Genomic DNA, 27,840 nt, shown 5'->3' with positions numbered 1-27,840 from the left:
AATAATTGCCCTAAATATATGGAAATTTTTACTCAAATATATTAGACCATTTTATGATCACAAGGCAAGTGCTTTATTAACTCTAAATCTTTATAGACACCAGGAGGCTGCTAATCTACATGAGGAAAATAGATACTGATGAAACCCATATATGCAGACTACAAGAACTAGAGAAACCTGAAACCTAAAATTCCCATAATATTATCAAGATTAGTCTCCTAAATAATCAAGTTTATTTCAAAGTTCGGGGTCTGACATTAAAATTAAGTTTAGTATGTCACAAAGAGAACTCTTACTTTGCGTGTGAAATTCTAATCAAAGACTAAGTTCCAAATATACATGAGTTTCTGAAGACAGAATTTGGGTAAAGGGTATCAAATCTTAGATATTGAGAAATTGAGTGAAACTGAGTTATATTAGCATACTGACATTGAATTGACCTAATGGATAAAATAAAATGTCCAAGAGAGAACTGGTTTAATCAGTCAGTGTTAACACCAAGTCAATTCCACGCAGCGGAACCAACTTGCCTGCCTTGTCTCCTCTTTTCCATTCCTTTAAGCAGAATTTTCTAACACTAGCAATGTTAGAACCAAGGGTTTGGCTTGAGGGGGGAGAAAAAGGGAACAATTTGACTTCAAAAGTCTTTTTAAGTTGATTTAAATTCAATTTAGTTAACATACTGTATTAATAGTTTCAGAGGTAGAGGTTAGTGATTCATCAGTAGCATATAACACCCAGTGCTCATTCAATCACATGCCCTCCTTAATGCCCATCACCCAGTTACCCCTCCCCCCCACCTCCCCTCCTGCAACCTTCAGTTTGTTTCCTAGAGTTAAGAGTCTCTTAACTCTAGTTTAACTCTAGTCTCTTAACTCTAGTCTCTGTTTTCATCTTATTTTATTTTTCCTTCACTTCCCCTATGTTCCTCTCTTTTGTTTCTTAAATTCCACACATGAGTGAAATGATATGGTATTTGTCTTTCTGACTGACTTATTTCACTTAGCATAATGCATTTTTTAATGGCAGAGTAATATTCCATTGTGTACATATACCACATATTCTTTATCCATCCGTCAGTGGACATCTGGCCTCTTTCCACAGTTTGGCTCTTGTGGACATTGCTGCTATAAACATTGGGGTGCATGTGCCTTCTTGAATCACTAGGTTTGTATCTTTTGGGTAAATACCTAGTAGTGCAATTGCTGGGCCATAGGGTAACTCTATTTTTGACCTGTAGAGGAAACTCCATACTGTTTTCCAGAGTGGCTGTACCAGTTTCCATTCCTACCAACAGTGTATGAGGGTTCCCCTTTCTCTGCATGCTCTCCAACATCTGTTGTTTCCTGAGTTGTTAGGTCTTGTCTTCAGTCTGCCGGCATATATAAACATAAAATTCATGTAAAAATATCAAGCTTGCTCTGACAAGGCAGCTCCAAAGTAAGTTTCCTAGACTTCACTTTCCAACCAAGTTGCCACCCCTTGCCAACCCATTTTGGATTTCTGACATCCAAAACTGTAAAATAATAAATTTAGTTGTTTTAACCTACTAAATTTGTGGTAATTTTCTATAGGAGCAACAGGAAACTACCATACGACCAATGAAACATTGTTACAAAGAATTCCATCACTCATTTCTTCACAGTAAAGTAGCTTTGATACAAAGAAGAGTGTGACGGGCTAGAAACACTCGTTTTACAAACATTCACAACGGATTATGTTCTGATTAGAGCACAAATGTGACTGTATTTTCTACCTGTCTTTGCAATCCTCAACTTCACTAGTTTCCCTCAGTTTTCTTGCACAAGCTTTTCTTCCAGTTGTATCCTTCTAAAACCACGTGAAGGGTACAGAGTAAACTATATCTTCCTTTTATTGCTTTTTCTAATAACGATTTTATGTTATTGCTGTAGCTACGCCAAGGATAAAGTGACTTGTTTCTTAAAGCTAGGATCCCCAAGTCAATGGATAACACAGTATTCCCTAAACATCATAAAGTATCCCAGGGGTATGTAGGCAAATGCAACCACCATAGATACTACAGGTCTGACTCCAGTTTGAATCATAGCCATGTAGTTTCTGGTGGGACCTACTCTGTGAACTTTATTTATTCATTAAACTTGAACAAAACATTTGTGCACAAAGGGGTTATATTTCAATAAACATAAACAAAAGAAATGGTATATCTTCATCTTATATTCAAATTGGGAAGTTATTATACAAATAATACAATAGAATCCCATGAAATAGACCTTTAATGTAAATGTTATAATAAATTGCAGAATCCTTTCAAAAATGCTGAAGAGATCCAGATAAAAGGGTAATAGTCCTTTGGAATTGTCCAATACATTGCCTTTGACTCCTTAAATTCCTGCAAAGGGAAAAGTTACAGTTTTTAAATTATATTTTTTAGATGAAAGCAACATGATTCTTTTTCACTCCTGAGTCCAGGGAACTATGACAATGAGATGTCTAACATGGCAAATTAATCAAGGTCTTCATTTTAGATCTTTTGTCACTGTCTTGTTAGGGAGATTTGTGTTTAAAAGTTTAATTACTGTTTGTCATGCATTTCCACAGGTTAAAGTGCTCATAACAACTCCTAGAAGAATCATTAAAAGTAAAATTCACATTCTGTATCAAGAATTTAGTAACTAAAAACTTGATGTTATAAAGTTAGTAGTGAATAAAGAAAAATACACAAAAGAACGAGGATAACAAATCTTCCTTGTTGAGGCTTACAGGTGATTTTTATGCTTTATATATTGACATTAGAAATATATCCAATGCTGGAAATTTCTTCAAATATTAAAAATGCCACATGGGTTTGACTACTTCATGAACAATGAACAAATGAATTAAAATATACCAGGGATACTATGCAAAGTGATATAAGAACCCCATTTTACGACCTCAAAAATGTGGGGATGTATTCATGACTTTAATTCTTTTTAAATTTATAATAATTAGATTTATTAAACACTACTTTGAGTCCTTTGTAAGTTCATCCTGTACACTTCTTAAAGTAACAAATTTCTTAAATATACTACCAACTACTAAGAAAAAAAAATACTGTTTTAAGCTTCCAGTTTTATAATTACTCTTTGTAATATTTGAAAGAGCTACCTTGTGCTCATTGTCAGGGTCTTTGAGGACACCTAATAAAAGTACTCTTTCCCTACCACACAGTAAATTAAACCACTGGAAAAATAATACAAAAAATACTTCACCTTTATGACTCCAAAAAAGGCTAGGGTAGAGTTTATGGCTTATATTTTGGGGAGGTTTAGACTTCCTCATACTAAGCCGCAGAATAAAATATCATCGAGATTACTCGTTCCTGAAATGCCTTGCGTGAATCCCCAACTGAAACTTCTGCCATTTCACACAGTCCACATAACTCAATCTCCATTCAGTGTATTCCCCACAGATCAAACTTTTGCTATATGCAAAATCTTCCTATAATTTTACTGTTCAATCACCTGAATTTTGGTAAAAATGTCAGATAAGACAAATTCCAGAAATAGTTTTTGTTGTGCATTAGCTTCCTAAAGCTGTGTGATAAAATACCACAAATTAGCAGCTTTGAACAATTGATTAGCACATGGTTCTATGGGTCAGACGTCCTGGCACAGTGTGACTGGGTTCTTTCTGGGGATCTTACGAGGCTGAAATCAAGCTATCATCCCAGGGCTGTAGTTCTCATCTGAGTTGAGGTTCTCTTCAAGCGCAAGGGTTGATGGCAGAATCCATTTCCTGCTAGCTGTCAGTTTGGCACCCATTCAGCTTCTAGGGGCTTCCCCTCTCAGCAGCTCAAACACGAGTGTTTCTTTTCTTCCAGGCCAGAAGTCAAAGAAGGCTCTCCCTCTTGTGACCAGCCAGAGAGAAAGCTCTGTTTTGTTTTGTTTTTTCTATTTTTTTATTATGTTAATCACCATGCATTACATCATTAGTTTCTGATGTAGTGTCCCATGATTCATTGTTTGCGCATAACACCCAGTGCTCCATGTAGTACATGCCCTCTTTAATACCCATCACCGGGCTAACCCATCTCCCCACCCGCCTCCCCTCTAGAACCTTCAGTTTGTTTCTTAGAGTCCATAGTCTCTCATGGTTCATCTCCCTCTCTGATTTCCCTCCCTTCATTTTTCCCTTCCTGCTATCTTCTTCTTCTTCTTCCTCTTTTTTAACATCTAATGTATTATTTGTTTCAGAGGTACAGGTCTGTGATTCAACAGTCTTGCACAATTCACAGCGCTCACCATAGCACATACCCTCCCCAATGTCTATCACCCAGCCACCCCATCCTTCCCAACCCCCACCACTCCAGCAACCCTCACTTTGTTTCCTGAGATTAAGAATTCCTCATATCAGTGAGGTCATATGATACATGTCTTTCTCTGATTGACTTATTTCACTCAGCATAATACCCTCCAGTTCCATCCACGTCATTGCAAATGGCAAGATTTCATTCCTTTTGATGGCTGCATAATATTCCAGTGTGTGTGTGTGTGTGTGTGTGTGTGTGTGTGTGTGTGTGTGTGTGTGTATACCACGTCTTCTTTATCCATTCATCCATCGATGGACATCTTGGCTCTTTCTGTAGTTTGGCTATTGTGGACATTGCTGCTATAAACATCGGGGTACATGTACTCCTTCGGTTCCCTACATTTGTATCTTTGGGGCAAATAGCCAGTAGTGCAATTGCTGGATCGTAAGGTAGCTCTATTTTCAACTTTTTGAGGAACCTCCATACTGTTTTCCAGAGTGGCTGCACCAGCTTCATTCCCACCAACAGTGTAGGAGCGTTCCCCTTTCTCCGCATTCCTGCCAACATCTGCCGTTTCCTGACTTGTTCATTTTAGCCATTCTGACTGGCGTGAGATGGTATCTCACTGAGGTTTTGATTTGGATTTCCCTGATGCTGAGTGATGTTGAGCACTTTTTCATGTGTCTGTTGGCCATTTGGATGTCTTCTTTGGAAAAATGTCTGTTCATGTCTTCTGCCCATTTCTTGATTGGATCATTTGTTCTTTGGGTGTTGAGTTTAATAAGTTCTTTATAGATTTTGGATACTAGCCCTTTATCTGATATGTCATTTGCAAATATCTTTTCCCATTCTGTCAGTTGTCTTTTGGTTTTGTTGATTGTTTCTCTGCTTTCCAAGGTTCCAAGAGATTATGTTAGGATTACCTGGGTAATCTCCCTTTCTTAACGTCAACTGTACCATGTGACATAAACTACTTGTAAGGGTCCGATTGATCACATTCAGTGTCACTAGGATTATTCAGGGTATGCACACGAGAGGCAGGAGATCCTGAACCATCTTAGAATTCTGCCTAGCAAACACTGTTGATGATTCCTAGGCATAGAAATGCCTGACTATTCCTATCCTTTTTCTTTCTTATTTTTGAATCAGCTCCTTATCTTTGCAAAACACTGTCCAAATAAGACTGCCATTCAATTTTTTAAATCTCTGATAAATATCTGTTAAAAATTCTAAATGAATTTACTGAAACAAACAGGATACTTAGAACCAGACAGACCTGGGCAGGAGTCTGGATTCTACTTCTCCATGGCAATTCAAACTGAGCTGGTTAGTGCTGTGGTTTTGGAGCCCCCTTCTGTAAAATGGAGACAATAATTCTCACCCCCAGAACATTGTTAGTATTTAATGGGTGTGTTAAAATCCCTACCACAGTGCTAGGTCCAGAGTGGCCAGCTAACAATTCCTATTCCATTGTTTTATTTCTCTTTTCTTTTCATTTTGGTCCTGCTTGATATTTCCTTAAGCTAAAAAATGCCCAACAGATGAAACAGACCAGATTTTGCCTTACAGAAAAATGTTACCTTTCCACCAACGCTTATTCTCAATAGGGCGTTAGTATCCTACAATTTATAACCATTGCCAACAGCTTGCCTGGCATAGAAACACTGCTCTAATCTGTTGATCCTTCTTAAATGCTTAGCATAGGAATCACATTGACCAGCGGAGTGATCATTAAAGTAATAAGTTACATACTTTGGCCACCAGTACCCTACCTTGAGTACTTTAAATTTTGGTCATGGAAGGCGACTTATTTATATTATTTTTGTACAATACATTTAATGAGCTCAATTTACACATGCGTGGTTCTATAACTCCTTCGTGTCTTATAGAATGATCTTTAACTGAGTTTCCTTTTCTACACTGAATGTGCCTTCAGTGATCACCTTTGTTCCCCCAGTTTATCTCCTTTGGTTGTCTTTTAAACCTCCTAATAACTCATTTAACTTAATTAAGTGCCTAAAAATTCTTTGCAAGCGCCTCTAAAATTATTTTTGGCTTAACTTTTTTACCCTTCACCTTTGACTTTTACTAGGTTCCTTAATTTTCTTTCACAATTTCATTTTGGAAAAAAATGTCTCAACTTTTTGTTTGTTTTCTTCATTCAAGTATATAGTTTTGCCACTTGGTCATGCAGGGCTTGTGGTCAAGTTATTTTCTTGGAAACACATTGTGGTGCTTTTACGTGATCTAAAGGATTCCCCTGGGATATTAATGAGTACTTTATAAAAAACTGCTTAAAATCTTCTGTCAGGTTTTTCTGTTTGTTTGTTTTCCATCATTAAGCACTCTCCTGATGGTTATTTTTAGTTCCTCTCACTTTCACTAAAATGTTGAATTTGATTAGGTTGGTATTGCTCACTACTTTGCCATCCTCTGACCACCACCCAGAACTAAATCTCTTATATTTCATCTCCGTTGAAGTTTTAAAGGAATTTAATCTTGAAAATTCATTTACCTCCTCCAGATACCTGACACTCATATTTTGCCCTGATAAAGATTTTTGCCAATTGATATGGGGATAAATGTAGTGCCTTGTTGTTATTATTATTATTGTTATTATTATTATTATCTGGCCTGATTTTTTTAGGTTCTTTTTGTCTAACATATCCAACTGATTCTCATCATCCCCATATTTTGTTACATCTTTATTGTTTAAGTATGGAACGTCTGATTTCACTTACGTTCCTTGTCTAGTAATATTTTTATCCTGTATGAATCAGTATCCAAATATTTTTAGAACACTCAAATCGGGTAATTTGAGGAGAGTTAATGAAAAAGCCATTTACAAAAATGAGGGTAGAGTTTATGAGAAGCAACAAGAAACAATGCAGTGTCCCAGGCTTAGTAACGTTGGAGGGTCATTAGAAGGGGCAAGCAGAGGGAATGATAATTATTGGAATCCTGAGACAGATCTATATGCTCAGGGCTGACAGGAACTATGAATTTAGTGAGGAGTGCATCCCAAACTGCAACCAAGTAAAGCTAGAGTCTGGGGAAAAATACTCCATCTCTCTCTTCCTTCCCTTCAATCTTTTTTTTTTAATGTTTATAATTAAAAATTTATAGCTAGAAAAACATCATCATGAATATTAGAAAAATTGCCCACCATGGACCCAGACTCTAAAGCAAATTACACAATATTTAAATAAAAAATTTAAGAAAGACCTTATGTATATAAATACATAAGACAAAATTGCCCAATGGTCACTCACATTACATTTGTGATAGTGGTAAATATGAACCTTCAATCTCTTGCTGGTAATCACCACTGGCTAAAACCCAACTAGAAGCCAGAGGATGAGGCAGTCCTGTTAGCATCTTCTCTCCATTCTGAACAGGAGGAGAATAAGATAGAGAATGAGCCTGGAGGGCAAGCTGCATAAATTCAACAGAAATACCAGCAATGACACCCCCATCTCAATGTCTTTCTAAAGAGGGCATGGCTTAGGAGGAGCATATGCCATTGTTCAATTATTTTCCCTCTAGCTCAGTTCTGAATTACCATTCACTGTCTATATATTTTGCCAAGCATTCTACACCTTAGCTTCTGAGATGGGTTTTGAAATATTTATGCATTCTCCATTAAGATGCAACTTGATATCACCTCTCTTGGAGGTTTTCCATAAAATCCGCATGTAGACACTGAAATACTGATTGCTTCTCAGGTGCAGTTCTTAGAAGGAGCGGCATTTTTAAAAATATCGACAAAATCAATCAATTTTCTTCTTGTGAATCGAAATTTGGGTACAGAGTCTTCCTATTATGTTTTTCTAGTGATGTTAGTAGGTGACCAAATGTTGGCTCCTTCCTTGTTCTTATTAGCATCAATGGTATATAATATTGCCTGCTCTTTTCATCCCTAGCCATTTACTGTGACAGTCAGAGAAAAGAATTTAGTAAATTAATTCTTTTCATCTTAAAAGTTTTAATCTTTTTCTTCTCAAATGTAATACATGATAAATCAACCTTGCCATTGGTTTTATAATGTCTGTCGAAATCTTACCAGTGTGTTCAATTTAATTTTTTTTCAGTTGTTTACCATTTGAAGGGTGATAAGTTTCCATTGCCATAAAAATGTCTGCCCCACTGGTTTACCATAGTAACTGAAATTTTCTTCTTTAGAGAATCTTCTCTAATACAGGATTTTATCTCCGTGAAGTTCCTATCAGGTGGACATAGATTAAGAGACAGTCACTAATCAGCTACAAAGTCATCAGGTAAAAAGGAGTCATTGGTATTTAGATGGAGGTTTCTGTTTGGAGAAGCTAAAAGCTTAACCTTCAGCTTATGGAATTAACCCAGCTTTTACATCCAACATATTTCTAGTCCTGGGTTAAACCAAATGAGCATAGGGCTTATCTGCCAAAAATTTTTAGGCACCAGAGCTGAGATTTATTCTCTTATATGAAAATTAAGCCCCATGTATTTCCGTCAACAAGTGCTAGTCAAGACCTTTAGATAAATATATGGACTAGTAAATTTCCCTAAGAGATAAAACCTAGGAGAAGTTTAGAACTAGAGGCAAGGTCTGAGCAGGGAAACATACAGTTAGAGGCCAACAGAACCAGAAATAGGGGTGTGTCAAGCAGTTAGATGCTCACAAGGGAAGTGAGTATACCATAAGCACATTTTGTCCCCTCCCCTCAACTTGAAGAAAATGTTTAACTCTATCTTTCAGTTAATGACTTGTTAGTTACAGAATTCAAAATTATTCTTTGGTAATTCTTTTATGGTAATAATAGCTAATTTTTTTAGTGTATAAGGCAATATTTTAAGCTTTTTGCAGATATTGGCTTACTTAATCCTCATAATAACACTATGAAGTGGATAACATCATCCCTGTTTATCAGATGAGAAAACTGAGTCTCAGAGCAGTTAAGTAACATTCCAAGATCAAAAGCTGGAAAGTGGCAGATCTAAGAATTAACCTCTGACAATCTGATGCAGAAGCTTTTTGCTTATCTACTACTCTACACAGCCTCTCATGGACACAGAAAGTACCTCCTGTCCCTCAGATAAACATATGTTGCTGTGTGACAAATCCGATTGTCCCCAGCCACATTTTTCTCTTGGACTCAGTGTACAGATGGACCATAGCAGTTGCTCCTTTGCTACCTTAAAAAACATAGACTAGGTCATGAATCCTGATGTGAGTGAAACACAGAAGCAACAATAAATGTAGTCATTGTGAAGTTGAAATAAAACCTCTCTCTTGCTGTGCAACTGTATTTGGAAATATATATCCAGAGCAATATGAGCCACTGCAAAGCAAGCCCTGCCACCAGGCATCTGCTGTAGGCCCACGCTTCTGGCAACCTTGGGGAGCAGGGAACATCTGTAGTAGTCACTTGCCCCCAAGCCTGGTGTCAAAGCCTAGAAGAGGGTGTTCCCCCCAACACTGCCAGTGGGAACAAAAACCCATGTTGTCACTAGTTTCCAGGACATCTCTTCTGCTCCATCTGCTATTCTATAAAAATTAGTCTAGGCATTTAAAAAATAAAAATGAAAATCCCAAGTTATAATGGTCAAACAGGATAGAAAATTTTATGAGAAGAAGAGAGGGCTAAGTTTACCTGGAGAAATAACTTCAATTTCACTCTTTTCTGCTTCTATCGCTTTTGGCCCAGACAGGCCTACGGAGCCTACTTTTAACCCCATCAAGGCCCGTACTCACTGTAGAGCACTCTCAGAAGAGGCCTGAACCACTTTCCATGATTTGTTCCGTGTTTTATTTTATTTTTTTTAAAGATTTTATTTATTTATTTATTTGAGACAGAATGAGAGAGAGAGAGAGAGAGAGCACATGAGATGGGGGAGGGTCAGAGGGAGAAGCAGACTCCCCGCTGAGCAGGGAGCCCGATGCGGGACTCGATCCTGGGACTCCAGGATCACCACCTGAGCTGAAGGCAGTTGCCCAACCGACTGAGCCACCCAGGCGCCCCTTGTTTCGTGTTTTAAAATGTTCCTTTTTCCTGTGTTGAATGAAGTGGAGGGTATCTTTCAGCATCCTGAAGCTGTGTGCTGAAGTCCAACCCTGGAAGAATCCAGAGCTCTGCGTATCACCTATAGAGAAGCAGGAAAAAAGGCCTCGTTGTGTTGTGTGAAGATGGTGGCATGTGTTGCACCATCGAGATCATTACCCTGACTCTCCAGCCGACTGGCCGTGTGACTTGGGGGAGGTTACTTCTTTCCATGACTCAAGGTCTTCTTCTATGAAATGGAGATATTTGCTGTAGGTACTTCATTAGAACTCTCATGAAGATTAAATAAGAGCATGTACAGGACTCACCATGATAATTGGTCAATGGCAATTGTTTAATAACAGGTACCTATTTCTTGTTGTTGTTAAAGTCAGAAATACTAGGCAAGAGTATTGAATTGGTTGCCCTGGAGGGGGGTCACACACCACTCACTTTGCCCCAGATTCACCATGTTTCTTCATTTCTAGCACTTTTCCCTCCACTCCCACTTTCTACCCATCACAATCATTTAAGGCCCAGGTGAAAGAATGCGTTTTTCCATGAATGGCTTGTTCTCTTCTTGGGTATAGCACACTCTCATGAGTGGATTCTTCTTTTTTTTTTTTTTTTTTTGGATGAAAGGTTCCTTTTTTATTTGTGTTTGTAACTCCTACAATTTCTGGTGCAGTACCTTGTACACGGTAGGTACCTAACACAATCTTCTAAAATTTTATTGATTTAAAATATATTTTTATTCATTCTAAGATAAGAAATAAACTCGCATTATTTGTAGCTTTTGTTCTTGCTCCAAAGTTGCAAACTTAGTGTGGGCAGAAAATGCATAATTCTTTTCAGCAATCACAAGCACACCATGAATGGAGCATACCACACATGTGGCATGGGCAGCCTTAGTTAGCAATGATATCCACACTGTGGTGCTGGCCTCAGGATTCTAATTACGTTTGACCTTGACAGTAGTGTGTACATACTCTGGAGATGTGCAAACTTGCTCATATTCTGAGTCCATCTAGTCCATTAAGCGTTAATGCAATTTTACTGGGAAAAAAAGGTAGCAGTTTAGTGGGGTGGGCTTGCTGTAGGTACATTTGCAGCTTGGTAACATGAATATGTGTTATGAAAAAATTTGAACCAAATAACCAAATATTTACTTGAGTGTAAAAACCACAAAGTATTAAAAATTGTCACACATGTGCCCCCAAATTCCTCATTACAAATACAGAGTTGGCTTGCCAGGACATTGAGTACAGCACCGTAAGTCAGCCTCAGCTTGTTCTAACACTTATTAGTTCCAATACACTAATTCAATCCAAACAACCCCAAAAATTAAACAGGAACCAAGACTGGGCAGTGGATAATCATAATAGTACATCTTAAGAGACAGTCTGATTTACTAGCTAAACAAGATGTAGGAGTTTTTCTTCCCAATTTCAATCCCCAAAATAATTTATTGGTGGTTCATAAAGAAAATAGAAAAATAGCTGAACTTGTTCTTTTTCAGTAATCAAGTTTATAAGTATGAAAACAACCTAACACCTGAGCATAAATGTTAACAGAAAATGTGTCAATAAGAAGGAGTGAGAGTAAACAAATAATTATATGTTACCTATCCCCATATTTTGAAGATGAAGAGGAATGACTCCTAAGGAAACACAGGGAAAATATTTTCTTGCAGATACCAGAGTTATCTCAGGCGATTTATGGTGCAGAATACTAATGAATTATTGAATTAGGGCTTTTACGTTCTAAAACCTGATCTCTGTTAAATAGTACGACCTAGGTTGTGAAACAGTCTCTCATATTTAGTGATAACCTTTCAAGTTAGAGCTAGGTTATGGGGAAATCATCACTGCAGGATATGTGATCGAATATGACAATGCTATTTTACCTGGGCTTCTGAATGCTCGGATCAGGACCAATACCAAGCAAAATATATTAAGTAGGTGACACTGGCCTTTGCAGTTCTCTTTCCCCTCCTGCCTCAACCCTGTGTTTTCTGCAGTTTCTTCCTCTCCTGGAAGCATCTAGGCAACCTGTGGTATACACTTTCCTCCCTCTCAGAAGGGTTTTTGAAACAGAGAGGGAGTATGACACAATTCAGTATTTTTCAAAGGCTTTGCAAGGAGCTACATATTATTGAAAATTTCTCTAAAGTAGTATTTCAGAGTCAAATAAATTTGAGATGTGCTGGATTGAACAAAGTAGACATACTTGCTTTTGCAGAACTTCTCAAAACTTCTAATGCAATAATGTGCCCTAGCATCTCTTCGAAGAGGACACGTCCCAAACTGGATTAATTATAGACAGCACTTTCTGATAATACCTATTAACATCTCACTGTTTGGGAAACACTGATGTAGGAGAAAGAGTAAAAGCTGGAAAGTTCAGAGTTCCAACCTGGTCTACTACCTACCTCAGAAACTTCTCTAAGATAAAGTTTTCTCATGAGGAACATGTGGCACATAGAAAACATTCAGAAAATAGTAGCCATGACTTAATTATGTAGTTGTTAACAGCAGTAGTAAGATAATATAGAAAGACTGAGGAAGCAGAGTAGAACACCTTTATTCCTAGAAAGCCTAGAGCTGATAAAAAAGGAGGAGAGGTGGAAAGGGCATGAGGCAGTATAGGACTGAATGGAGTAAATGAAGTGCGGGGCTGGGGCAGTCCCAGCAAGTGCATGGTGACTTTCTGCCTCTCAGGTGGCAGGAGAAAGGAACTCTGCCTAATCTGGGAATGCTGCAGAAATGTGCAAGACCGGGGAAGAAGGAAGGAAGAGTTTTAGCTCAGGCCATTACTTATAAAAGATAAAAAATCTCTTAGAACATACCTGATTTAAAAATCATGGAATTCAGAGTCTTAGTCTGATGAAGGAATTAGAACCTGAGTATTCCTCCCCAATCACGGTAAGGGGAAGGAGTGCCCCAAGATCAAGGGAAAGGAGAACTATGTATGGCTTACTTTTCATCTACATAATAGGGATGATAATGGTGCCATCATCATTTGCAAAAATGCAAGTGATATTAATGCATATAAGGCCATTAGAATGGTGGCTGGCATCCAATAAATGTTAGCTGTTATTATTACCCTTCTTCCTAACGTGTGCTTTCAAATACTAATTATGGTAGTCCTAGAGCAAACCCAGAATTAAAGATTGTTTCACACATTTCTGCTATATACCAAATTCCACTGAGTATGGGACCTGACCAAATGGGCTGAGCTCTGCTTTCATTAAAATTACCTGGTCTGTAGTTTTCTTTTTAGAGGCAGTAAAACAGTTTATAGGGACAGGAGAAACATAGGAAATAAACCAAGGGCCTTGTCACTGCAAAGTTAAGGAGACCTATTTTAAGATAGTAGATAATTAAAGGGTCTTTTCTAAGCCCCTACCCTATTCCAATGGCCATTTGATGCATTTTCTCACCTGAAGACAAGGGGATCAAGCTAGTGAGTTCATCACTGAAGCTCCAAAAAGAGTCGAATGACTTAGTTTTATCATCGAACCTTTGAGGGAAGTTTAACCACCATTTCAAGTTGAGAAATTTATTTTTCCCACCCCAGTTAATAATAATACCTTTCATTTATTGCTCAATTTTTGTCCACCAGGTTCCATGGTACCTATTTTACAAGTATTCTCTGATTTCACCTTCCCAACAACACTATGAGGTGAGGCACTTTCCCTTCTTTTCCTCATTTTACAGATGAGGAAGCTGAGTCTTGGGGAGATTAAGTAACCTGCCCAAGGCCACTCCAGGACTAACAGCAGAGCTAGGTCAGTCCAGTTCCAGGGGTTCCACAGTGCTACTTACCCAAGAAATTTACTACTCATTGGCACTGCCTCAGCATTTTCTGAATGTTTAAAATTGTTTTAAGTAAGAAGGAATTAAAAATAAATTATTCATGCTGTTGACATCTCAGACAGTGCTAATACTACCACCCAGAACATGAATGTGACACGCAGCTTTGTGTAAATTAGGTTAGTTCTTCATTTTTTCAAATGAAAGGCATCTATATAATCTCTCCTGGAAATTCTGAAGGGGTACTTCTAGTGCCATGTTACTCTATCAGCTATCTAAATATATTCATAATTGTTATGATTTCATTATGTCTGTGATTGTGATGCTAAATCTGTATGTGTTGGTAATTATCATGTTAAGTTTCTTTTTTTAGACCTAACGTATTGTTAGGTGCACAGCCAAATTTTTGCCAACTCAGTCTTTTTGTTAATAATGCTTCTGTGTAAAATGTTTTTCTTAGCTCACATGACTTTCTCCAATTTGCTTTCACTTAGTTAGCTTCCTTTAGATTTAACCATGTGACTGGGGAAATAAGAAAAATAGGCAAGTAATGGAATATTTACCTCCCAATAAGCAGTCCCATTTGACCCAATCCATAAGGCCAAATAAACCATAGGCTATTCTATTATTCTTGTTAATAAATAGTTTTTCTAAGTGTACCTTCTGTCTCTTCAAATAAATAACACCTAGATCTTTTGAACTTATTTCTCTTCCCCGAGGCATCACTAGTACCTGAGACAGCCTGTGTCCAAAGTGTGTACTAAAATACTACTTTTGAAGATACTCTAAGGGTTAAATCAATTCAATGTATCCTCAACCTCAAAAGACTGAATTCCAGGAACATAGAAGACATTCACAACATGACCTTCTACCCCTCAAAGCCTCATCCATCACTTCCCGTTCCACATGATGTGTTCTGGTATACTATTAGTCTGTTCAGACAAAGTTGCCTAGCAAACTGTTTCGTGTGTCCATGTCTTTACAGCAACCAGAGACTATCACTTCCCTTTTTCAATCCTTTCAATGGCTTCCCTTTGTCAGTCGAAGGCATTACAATGCCCACAAGGGGCTTGTTCTTCGGCCACTCTCCCTCTCCCTTGCTCTGTTACCACTGGGCCCTGGATCTCTCACCACTTTCCCCTCAGCTTAGTCTGTGTCAGCCACACTGACTGTCTGCTCTTCAGCCTCAGGGCCTATCCTAGTCAGCTCAGGCCGCCGTAACAAAGTACTACAGACTGGGTGGCTTGAAACATAGAAATATATTTTCTCACAGTTCTTGAGGCTCAAAGTCCAAGATCAAGGTGCTGGCAGTGTTAGTCCCTGGTGAAAACTCTCTAATTGGCTTACAGATGGCTGTCTGCTCACATGGCGTTTCCTCTCTGTACACACACTCTTGGTGTCTCTTCCTCTTCTTACAAGGACAATGTCCTGTTGAATTACGGCCCCACCGTTAGGACCTCATTTAACCTTAATTATCTCCTTGTAGGTCCTGTCTCCAAATACAGTCACACTGGAGTTAGGGCTTCAATGTATGAATTTTAGGGGATATAATTCAGCCCCACACCAGGCAGGGCCTTCACATGTGTTGTTACCTCTTTTCCCAGATACCCTCATGATTCACTTTTCAACATCTTCAGTTCTTTATTCAGATGTAATCTTCTCAGGGAGGCCTTTCCCACTCTACTAAAAGTTATAGACTTTTCCCTGCTCCTGGCACTCACTATCCCCTTTCTTTATTTTCTCTGTGGTGTTCAATGATACTATCACCATTTAATCTATTATGTGTTTTACTTATTTATTTCTGTCTCCCCAAACTCCACTAGATTATAAGCTACATGATGGCAGAATTTGGCTCATTTTTGTTCCCTGCCAAACTCTAGCACCTAGAACTGTGCCTGGCACATAGTGGTTTCTGAATAATTAGTTTTTAAAGTGAAATTGGTTTGAATTGGGCATATGTTTCTTCTCCGTGTTTACTCCTACTCAGCCTGAAAAGCTCAAACCCAACATAACCTGGCCTCTTACAAGAGTAACACTTTGGGTATATTCAGTTTCTACACCTAGTAATATATATTAAAAGATTACATTCCCATGAGCTACCGTTTGTATCTACTGTATATCAGGCACCATACTCTAAATGCATCCTCTCATTTAGTGCACCAACTTTAAAAGATAAGTATGAGTGCTCTGAATCTACAGAGAAAAAGCCAAGACAGAGAGAAGCTAAATGACTCATCAAGTTTAGAACCCAGGTCTCTCTCTATAACTGAAAACCATCTTCTTAAGACTGTAGGCTACTACCCACAGTCACAAATGCTGCTCTGACCTAGCTCAAGGGTCATTTCCAGTGGGCAGCTTTTCACGAACATCTCACTGTCAGGAAGAAGTAAAAGTAGCCAGGAAATATTCACTGAGATCCCATTATGTGTTGAGGGAGGCTTGTGTACATGTATTAATAATATCTTGATTTTGGGAAGCTTACAGTCTGGTTATAAATGTGCTATAAATGGAATATTTTCACTGCTAAATTATTCTGCAAACTTTGGGATGAATTCTGGAAGTGGATTATGAGTACAAATGAAATCTCTGTGTGTTTACTTTTCTTATCAAGAGTGGGAAAACATCTGTTAAAAATAATCAAATGGCTAAACAATGGCACATTAACTCTCCAATCATAGAAATTTCTTCTAGTTCTGTTTCAGGACTCCATCATGGTCTTCTGTTCTCTAAGTCACAACCTGACCAACAGTGATAGTGATATCAGCAGGCAATTACTTACATGGCGTGAGCTGAGAGATATCTGGAAGGTCTTATCTATACCACCAAAATATTTCTTTTACATAGAGGCTACGCCAGAGTTCATCCTGAGTTAAGTGTTGTTTTTCACTATTCTCCTTCAAAAAAAATTTCCTGAGAATAGTAATCCATTATGTCCTTAACAATCTTATGAGAAATTAATATATTTCATGATGCTCCTCCTTGATAAGAGGAAGTTCATAATATTTCACCTTGGAGGCCTGGAGAGAACAGAGGAAGATGTAGGAAGTGCTGAAAGAAAGAAATAAAAGGAAACATTAGATTCAGAAAAGCCAAGTACAAATTTCGCTTGTTTCCTATTTTTTGCCTCCCCTTGATTCCACCGTAAGTCATTTGTGACTGGGTAGCTGTCTCCTTCTAGGAGGTGCAGTGGTCCCCTTTGCTTTTCTAAAACGCTTTTCAACTCAAGATGAACAGTGCTGCCTCTTTGATGAGACCTTTGTATCCTGAGGCTGCTATCTTTTGTTTTTCTTCTAAGGCAGATCTCTAATGGTATTTTTTAATCTTCAAAGGGTCCCCTAGTCTACTAGAAAGTAGGAAATCACAAACTTTCAGGCATTCCCTAAACCAATCAGCTCAGAGAAGAATAATCTCCACTTGGTGCCCCAAAATACAAAGAGTGTAGCTTTCAGTTTCAAGAATGGCAAAAGGCTGGAGGAAATTACACAGAGAGCCTTGAAAATTAACTGAAGATCTCTCTGGAGATCCTCTAATAAGAGATGAAAATAATTGCTCACCTTATTGAGTTTTGCTCCATGCCAGGTACTATTCTAAGAACTTTACATGTATATGAGTTCTACTGATCAGTGTGAAGCTTGGACTGTGAACAAAATGCAGCTTTTGTTTTTCATCATCCTATTTAATTTTATTCACTGGAGTAATTGACCCCTGTCTTCGGATGGTGATTTGGCTTTAAAATTACAACTCCCAACCGGCCTCAGGTCAGAATGCAATGGAAAGCCATCTTCAACTTCTTACCATTACCCTCTTCCCACACTCTGATTGCTATTTGCTTCCCTCCAAGTAGAAGATGAAAAGGCAGAAAGATTATGGAACAGGACAGTTCCTACTTGGCTGGTGTATTTGCCTTCTCTGGATCTGGCCAGTGGGCAAAGCTGACACTGTTTTTCCTGGGTAGGCTCTTCAGAACTCTTGCGGGACTCTGTCTCCCTTCAGGTTCCTTCCCCTGCTGGTCCTATCCCTGCACCCTGGAGTTTCTTGCCTATTTCCTCCTTGGCCTCCAGCATCTGGTAGTTTGCTATCTGTCTCTTCCTCTGCAGTCCCTTCATCCCATCCTTGGAGAACCCTGCGCCCACTCCTGGTCCAGAATACTTGACCATGAGGCCTATCTACCAATTCTTGGGTGCACCTGCCTGTCCCAATAATTATGGCCACTGTCTCTGCCACAGAAATTGAGAGCTTGTTCATTCTTGGCCCTCTATACCCCCAAGGTTGAGGCCCCATTATGGCCTACCATTCATCCACATAGCTTTCAAATACCCATTCTCCCTGTCTCCTCTTCTCTGCAGAGAACACATTTCAAAGGTCCTGGAGTGGGTCCTTAAAATCCCCTCATTAGGCCTGGCCTTGGAAGATGGCAGCTCTTGAGGGTGGAAGGAGGGAAGCTCACGGCAATGGGCCTGTCCTCTCCAAAGAGATCTTTTCCCCAATTCTCTCACCATTCTTCTCTCCCCATCTGTTCTACGTCTTGGATATAAAGATTCCATAGCTATTTCCTTCATAATCTGCATGTGTGGAGTGGAAGGAAGTCGTTCTCACTTTAGTTCCCTGATAGCTATTATATTAAACATATCACATGAGTGAAAATTGAGAAAGGGACAATTCTATTCTAATATCATAGTATACAGGTATTAATTCATTTGGTCCCCAAAACAATTCTATGAAGTAAGGATTATCCTCATTGTACAGAAGAATGAACTGAATTGCTGTGGCATTTCTAAATCACCCAGGGTTTACTCAGCAGATAAAGGATGGAGCTAGGATTCAGATTCAGACAGTCTAATTGGAGAGTGCTGCTCTCAAGCAATAGATTACAAACTATTATCTATGGTTCTATATACATGGAAAATTAATTAACACTGAAGTGAGTTGCACTTGATGAAGGAAAAAAATCAGAAAATTGCTGTCTTGTAAATTACTATGTTAGACTTTTACTGACCTTACCAAATGGTGGGACTTTATGCAACAAAAATTTGAAATGTAATCAATAAACAAATTAGTGCCATTTGTATATAAATATGCTGTAGTGTCTCTAAACCTAAAAAATCCAAGGTCTGATCACTTCAAAATCTTTTCTAGTTACCCGCCCAGGTTTCTGATCACCTCTTTAGTAAAGCACCTCAAAAGACTTTCCTATAATTGTGTACATGTCTGGTTTTTTTTAAAGATTTTATTTTTAAGTAATCTCTATACCCAATGTGGGGCTTGAACTCACAACCCTGAGATCAAGAGTCACATGCTCTACCAACTGAGCTAGCCAGGCACCCCCTGTACACTTCTATTCTTATTCATTCTTACATGCATTCCAACAGTTTCCTAGCCACTAATCTATCAAAATTTCTCTAAAAGAAATTACCCATGACTTGATCTTTTCTTAGCTCTCACTGAGCCTATCAGCAAGTTTTGTGTAGTTGATCCTGCCCTCCTCTTGCAGTACTTCCTTCCCTTAGCCCCTGGTGCACTAGACTCTGGATTTTCTTCCCACTTCCCTGTCTACTCCTCCACAATGTTCTCTGATCTTTCATCTTCCCTTCTTTGATGCTGCAGTCCCTTAATGTTTGGCTCAAAAACCCAACTCTCTATTTGTTCCCTAGATGACCTCATACTGTCTTTAAATATAATCCATTCCCTAATGACTCTCAAATTCATATATCTGGCTTGGATCAATCCCTGAACCAAACTGCAGTATCCTATGTCCAACTGCTCTAGACATCTGCATTTAGATATCTAATAAGCAACCACAGTGTTAACATACCCCAAACCTATGGATTTACACAAACCCCAGAACCCTCCCACAGTCCTCCCCATTTTAATAAATGAGCATCTCCATTCTTCCATTTTCTCAACCTCCAAGTTTGGACTTGTCTGTGACCCCTCTCATTCCCTCACATGCCATCTATTATACCAGCAAGTCCTATAATCCCTACCTTGAAAACATCTCAAACAGATGCCTTCTCACCAACTTCAGCAACACCACCCTAGTCCAGACACTCTTACTGCTTGCCAGTATTAGTATGATATTTTCCTACTGGCTTCCCTGTTTTCTTGCTGGCATCCCAAGCTATTCTTCACATAGAAGTCAGAGGAGTAGTTTTAAGTCAAGTCATGTCAGCCTCTGCACAAAACCCTTCTTGTCTAACTGAAAGGAAAGTTCCAAATCCACGCATTAGCCTTCTCCATGCCTTCTACATGCTGTGGTTCCCTACTCCTTCTTCAGCCTTACCTACTTTCAACACCATCCTACCCCACAACCAACATACTGCACTAGCCACATTGGCTTCCACGTTGTTCCTGGAGCTTACAGCCCTGAAGACTTTTGTACTTGCTATTTTCTCTGCCAGCTGCTTTCTATCCATGGAGCCTCACAGCTAACTCCATTACTTCTTTTATGTCTTTGCTTACATGCCATTTCATAGGAAATGCATTCCCTTACTACTGTTACGATCTATTCTGCTCGCCCTTCATTGTACTTATTTTTACTTCATATATTAGATATCTATTCATTTATTTATGATGTCAATATAAATTCCATAAGAGCAGAAACTTTGTTTTTTTATTGCTGTTTTTCTCATCACCATCCGAGAACCCAGAACAGTGTTTGACCCAATATTAGGTGCTCAATAAACAGTTACTGTTTTTAGGGGACATATGTATACCCTGCGAATACAAACAGTACAATGGGGTGCTGGGTGGCTCTGTCGAGTAAGCGTCTGCCTTCGACTCAGGTCACAATCTCAGGTTCCTGGGATCAAGCCCCCCTTTGGGCTCCCTGCTCCACGGGGAGCCTGCTTCTCCCTCTCCCTCTGCCTGCAGCTCCCCCTGCATGTGCTCTCCCTCTCTCTGTCAAATAAATAAATAAAATCTTAAAAAAAAAAAAAAACAGTAGAATAAAACAGACATTTTTAAAGTAGCTCAAAGGGAGGAGTCCCGGTCTATTATTTTAAAATCTGAAAGCTAAGAGGATGCCACCAATTTATTTATTTTTTTGCCACCAATTTATTAATAAAAGAAAAATTATTCAGATTACCTGAGTTTGCTTGCTGTGTAGCTACAGTTAAAAATTAACATTCTAGACATTTTATTATAATGAGTATTATTCACCTAAACAGCTTTTCCTGGTTTTGAGAATGTTTTTACTCAGGAGACAAAACATGGAAATTGAAATGAACCTGGGTTTAACTAATATTTGTATAATTGCATGTATAATTGTAAAATTATTGGATAATCTTATTGTAAATAATATTATAATGAGTATTATTCACCTAAACAGCTTTTCCTGGTTTTGAGAATGTTTTTACTCAGGAGACAAAACATGGAAATTGAAATGAACCTGGGTTTAACTAATATTTGTATAATTGCATGTATAATTGTAAAATTATTGGATAATCTTATTGTAAATAAGCTTCTTAAACATTATTAATTCCATTTGAATACTAATTCATTTTAACAAGGTCTGAACTTTTTATTTCTAGATTGGTTTCGTTCTCTAATTTACATATTATTGAGTCTGTCTAGTTTTTTCTTCATTGCTAGATTAGTGTTTGCTGGATCATCTTTCCATTTTTCTTTCTCCCAATGTTGCATTCAAAAACAGTACTTAAGAGCACACAGTAATGCATTCTTAAAATAATGTTACTTTACTAATGTAATACCTTGACAGAACTTGGAGTTTGCAAAATGATGCAAGCTAAAATGTTTTTGCTCCATAAAACGTATTTGATTCTCCTTCTCTTCTAAATTCCATGTATCTCCTTTCAATTTATGCTTTCCAGGATGCTTTGCAAGATTGATAGAGACATTGAATCCAAAAACTAAAAGAGAAAAAAATGTAAATGTGAATTTTCAGTTGACTTTAGAGGAGATATATTGCTTAAGAGAAACATGCAGGAAACAATGCTAGTGGGCAGTAAATCCCAGATTAATTACACATATTCAATATGCTATGGAACCAATGCGTGTAACTGAACTTTTTTACAAAGCACTATAGTTTTATGATTTTTAACACTAGCCAATAAATTTACAAGCATTAGTATGGCAATATGTGATTTTGCCCCTATTACTGGAAGTGAAATTACTGTGCTCTATTACCAGCCTATTAGATCTCTATTCCCACATCTTTTATTTATTGATTTCTTAAAAATCTGTGCTTTATGTCTTGTGGTACAATCAGCAATACACTTCAATTGTTGGAAGATTTGAAACTGCTAAGTAACAAATCTGTGAATTCACAATGATACCCTAAATGATCCAAGAAATGTCATTTTAAGCGGAAATATCAGTATGTATTTTGGTTCACTAACAGAATACACAATGGCTATTTCTAGCATTTTCTCAGTCTCTCTGTTTAGCCAGTTTGTATTGTGATGCCTGGCCTGAAGCAATTCTATTTTTAGTTCTAATAGAACAGTCTTAAATTGCTTATTTTCTGTTTACTAAAATCATCCCGTTTGTTACCATGGAAACTATGACAAGTGCTCTAACTAACTATTTTATTAAATGAGTTGAAGATAGAGCTGAAGACTGTGAAGGTGCAGCATGTCATTCTTAAGACATATTTTTCATAACATCTGTAAAACCATGGCCGATTTTATAGAAAATATGAGATTAATTATAAATAAAGTCTTCTCCATTTCAAATCTGGGAAGCTATTGACATTTAAAAATCTGAATCATGACTAGCACAAAGCCATCCCCAACATAAATGAGTCCAAGTTCTAAAAGTGTTTTTGCAAATCAGTTCCTTGGAAATTAGAACATGTTCACCCATAGAAACAATTTCATAAATAAGTAGATCTCTAGGCCCACCCTCAAAAGCTCTTGCACCTGTGATGTCCCAATCTATAGCAATATTAGCAATAGTCTTTGTTCTCAGCTCTGGCAATAGGAGCCATGTTTCAGGGATGAGAAAAGAGGAAAGAATTTTCTCACATTTATTTTGTTTTTAATAGTTATGGCATGCAGAGGACACCATTTTGGAATACTAGTATCCACTCGTCTTAGGGATGTTGGGCTTCCAACTACGTTCTTCTGTTATTTGCCAGTGCCCCTGGCCTCCAACTCTTGGTCTCTCACTTTCTCACATCTCCCTCTGTACCCAGGTCCAGCTTGCTCCCAACCTGCTCCTCCCTCTGCACTGAACCATCATTCTCCTCAGGACTCAAGATGGTTCCAGCTAGTTAAAAAAAAAGTCAAAAAATGCTCTATTTGTCTGACTACTTCAGAACTTTTCCTGAAGGTTTACATTTTTAAAATATAATACTTTTGAACCCAAACAAATCCCTAACCTGAGGTTTCCATCACCATGACTCAAAAAAGAAATATCCAGAGGGTAAAGATGTGAGTAAGCTGCTTTAAGGAAATACTTAGTTCTAGAAGTCAGGTTCAAGAAGTCAGTCAAAAGTCAATTGATTCAAAAGAAATCAACATCTTGACAAAATTCTCTAAATCTTGGATCTTGGATTTTCTGTTAGAGGATGGATGGCAGTAGTTAATTGTAAACTGAGTCAATCCTTTTGTTCATCTCATTTCCAGAAGATTCTAATAAAATATATCTTATTAGCCTCATAATTGTGCTTTAAAAAGAATATCATCTTTTTGGTTAAGGAATCAAATTAACACAATAATACAGACAAATTCTTGTTCTTGTTTTCTAACAGATTACAAACCAAATAAAATCATTATAATTTGGGCATTGTGAATTTTGCAGGAAAAAAGAAAAGAATTATTGGAACATATACAGAGTCAATAACTTATCATTTTACATCTAGGAAATTAAAAGAGAAAAAGGAAATAATTTACTTAGCACTAAAATCAAGATGACACAAAGTTATCTTTACTATTTATACAGCTATATTTCATATAGATTCAGAATTAATCAAAATATATACAAGAAACCTGGGTTTTTCTACAAAGTTAAAGAATATGCTTTTTTCCCTATATTAACTATTATGGTGGTAGGTGTGAAGACAAATGAGATTTTGATACTCTGTTTTTCCATAAGGTTGTACCTGAATTTGCCTGTAAGGTCTTTATGGCAAAATTTGTACATTTTCATGTAAATATATGTGCAATGAAATATGAAATAAAAGTCAAATTATTTTTGTTAAATTTTAAATCATTTATGATAGAAAATTCTAAAGGTTTTTTAGAATTTTAATACTACTAACACTTCAAAATGAAGGCATATTTTTGACCTAACACTCATTTTTCATCTCCTTAGGGTCCACTTTCATTTGTAACACTCACATAATTCCAGTGAAAAACCAAGAGGGCGTGGCTATGATGTTCATCATTAATTTTGAATATGTGACAGATGAGGAAAACGCTGCCTCCCCAGAGAGGGTAAACCCAATATTACCAGTCAAAACTGTAAACCGTAAGTAAAAGGCAACATGTACATAATTCTGCTACTGATATTACTGCTACTAGTAATTTTAATACATTCTTCATTTGAGTGAGTTTTCAAAATATGTTTGCATTAAGCCATAGCTGCCTTTACCCTTTGGTGCCTTACAGAATTGATCAGTTGCTTTTGCAGCCATTTGACTTGGTTATACCATTGTTAATTCAACCAGTCCCCTACTAATGGACATTTAGGTTATTTCCAAATTTTGGCCATTACAAACAATGCCAGAATGAATTGAGTATATGTATGTATATTTTTGGAAAATTATTTTCAGGGTAAGAGTTTATAAGTGGGATTCCTGGGTCAAAGGGTAAATGCATATGCAATTTTTTTAGATACTACTAAACTCCCCTCCCTAGGGTTTGAACCATTTTACACTACCACCAGTAAGGTATTAGATCTTTTCCCCAAAGCCATGCTAACAGAATGAGTCAGTCTTCTCGGTATTTATCATTATGATTGGTGAGAAGTAGTACCTCAATCAGTTTTAGTTTACATTTCTTTTGTAATGAGGTTTACATTATGAATGTTGGTTCAGATACTTAAGCATTAGGATATTTCTTTTTCTGTCAACTGTCCATTTCTTGTATACATTTTTTTGTCTTTTTTTTTCAAATGGTAAAATAAGTGGCACATCTCTTCCCAGCAAATATTTTTTGTCTTTTTCCTGATTTTTGTCATGCAAAGATTTTGTTGTTGTTGTTGTTGATTTGTTTATAGTGCAGCTAAATTTATCAAGCTTTTCTTTGTTGAGTTTGAATTTTTGAGTCACTATTAGCAAAGCTTTTACCATTCCAAGGTTGTAAAAATTCTTTTCTTAGAACTTGTACAGCTTTAGAATCTCTGATACATTTTAAGTTTAGCTTTGTTTATATTGGTTTATGTGTGTGTGTGTGTGTGTGTGTGTGTGTGTGTGTGTGTAAACACCTTGGCTTAGCAAGGTATATATTTAATTTATCATTTTATCAATGGCTCTCCAGTTGTTCTAACATCATTTATTAGAAAGTCTATCTTTTCAGCAATAATTTGGGATGCCACCATTATCACATACCAAACTTCCTTATGTGCTTGACTACATTTCTGGACTTTCTGTTCTGTTTCATTGGCTTATTTATCATTCAGAATCACACTGTTTTAAATATACAATTAATCTCTGATATGACATGCTCCCTTTGACATTAATTTTCAGGGGTTTGAGGTTATTTCTTGCTAAACATTCTATATGAACTCTAGAAACAACTTGTTAAGATAAGGAAAAAATTCTTTTGTTTTTTTACTGAATTTGCATTAATTTTATAAATTAGTTTGAGGAATATTAACATCTTTATGATGTTGAGTCATTCTATACAAGAATATTATATGTATTTTCACTTTTAAGTCTAGTTTTTGTGTCTTTCAGGAGTGTTCACAATTTTTTCTTACTCTTTAGTTTGCTACTTAGCATTTAACTTTTTGTTATTGCTGAGATTATAAATAGGATCATCTCTTTCATTATATCTTCTGATCATTTTTAAGGCTAGTGATTTTTTTCTGAATATGTTAATTTTATATCCTACTATCTTAGTGAGTTACTTTAGTTTCCAGTTGACTCTCATGAATTTTTCAAGTAGAGACTGTTTTACATTTTCCTTTCCAATTCTGATATATCTAATAGTTTTCTCTTGTTTTATTGTGCTAGCTATTACCTCCAACATATTATTCAAAAGAAATTGATGTTAAACAGCATGCCTTGTTCCTGGTTTTTGTATGGATGGCAAGTGTTTTTCATTAATTCAAATGATAGCATTTGGGTTGAGTTGTATGTCTTTTATACTTTTAAGGCTTTTCATTAACTTATATTTATTAAGAATGGTGTTAAAATTCGTAAATTGCCTTTTCAGCACCTGTGGAAATGAGTGTTCTATTCCGTTTATTTTTATGATACATTTTATTAATGGGGTTACTAACATCTCTGAAAGGAGTTCACATATGATTATGATGTATTCCACTTTGTATTATGCTGTTGGATTCTCTTTATCTAAAATTAATTTAGGATTTTTACAGCAGTATTCATTAGGGAGACTGACCTGTAATTTGTGTGCGTGTGTGTGTATATGTGCAATTTCATCAGCTATTAATACCAGTGTTATAATTCCTTCAGAAAATAATTTGGAAATTCTTTTCTATTTTCTATGCTAAAGAACTATCAAATAGTTCGGGGATTATCTGAACTTTAAAAGTTAAGTATGATTTTCCTGTGAAATCATCCAGGTCTGATACTTATTTGCGGAGTAGCTTTTTGACAAATTTCTTTCTTTTTTCTCCTGAGATTGGACTATTCAAGTTGTCCATCTCAACTAGTATCAGTTTTGCAAGTGTTTTTTCTCAAGAATTTTATGTAGATTTTAAAAATTTATTTTAATAGTATTATGTAAAGTAGTCTTTTATGATTTTTTTAAGATTTTCTCAGTTCTATTTCCTTGTTATATATTTAAACCACTTTTTAGTCTTTGTTTTGGTTGTGCTTTTTTTGTATATTCTGGAGTTAGGTTTTCCTTTGTTTCTTATAAGAAAAAATAATACTTCTCTTTTAATTTATAATTGTAATAGGTACTTATATTTACTGATATAACTACTATGGTTTTTCTTAGTACTAACATATTCTATGTTAAATATACTCTCTTAAAACATGTCATTATGTTATGTTCTCTTTGCTTTTTTTAAAAAGTTTAACTGTGTGGTTTGGGGTTTGTTTTATCCTGTTTTTGCTTTTATTTTGGTATTTGAAAATATTTGTATTTTTTTCTAGTAGCAGTCTTTATAAGAAAATTTTATATAATGTCCTTAATCTTTCCTCTTTTTCCTCAGACACTGTATTTTGATTTCTTACTATGAACAACAATAAAATTAGCCTATAATTCTTTTCCTCCCCTTTCCACCATGCAATTTTAGTTAATAATATCTGTTCTAATTCTTATCTTTGCACTCCTAAGAATAGTCCTCTATCATTCCGTTTGTCAATTTAAATTATATTACTTGATTCCTAATTTTTACCAACAAGGTACTTGATGAGCTTATTCTATATTTCCTTCTCCTCTCATTTTGTTTCGTTGCACTATTTCTAGCTTGTCAGAGGCTGTGATATTCACATACATCACACTTTTGTTTTGATCTTAAATTTCTAGTGAAATATAATCAATCCTCAGCACTAGTCTCCACCCCCCTCCAAAGAAGTCATGTTTTTCCAAGGCTGCTAACTGAGGTCTTGTACACTTTCAAGTCACTTTCTGTAGTC

General features: G+C 36.8%; 1 protein-coding gene across 2 annotated transcripts in view; it reads left to right on the top strand.

Annotated features, from left to right (window-relative positions):
• The window catches only part of KCNH7 (potassium voltage-gated channel subfamily H member 7), a 481,606-nt gene that overhangs the window by 296,780 nt on the left and 156,986 nt on the right, over positions 1 to 27,840 (top strand). For both annotated transcript variants that reach the window (XM_027591038.2, XM_027591037.2), the window contains exon 3: positions 24,381 to 24,536. In XM_027591038.2, coding sequence (XP_027446839.1) covers positions 24,381 to 24,536 — 156 coding nt within the window. The remainder of the gene's footprint in view (positions 1 to 24,380; positions 24,537 to 27,840) is intronic.

The sequence above is a fragment of the Zalophus californianus genome, chromosome 3 (genome assembly GCF_009762305.2).
Source record: "Zalophus californianus isolate mZalCal1 chromosome 3, mZalCal1.pri.v2, whole genome shotgun sequence".
Classification (NCBI taxonomy): domain Eukaryota; kingdom Metazoa; phylum Chordata; class Mammalia; order Carnivora; family Otariidae; genus Zalophus; species Zalophus californianus.
Note: the sequence above shows the minus strand (reverse complement) of the source record. Positions and strands in the feature narration are given on the sequence as shown.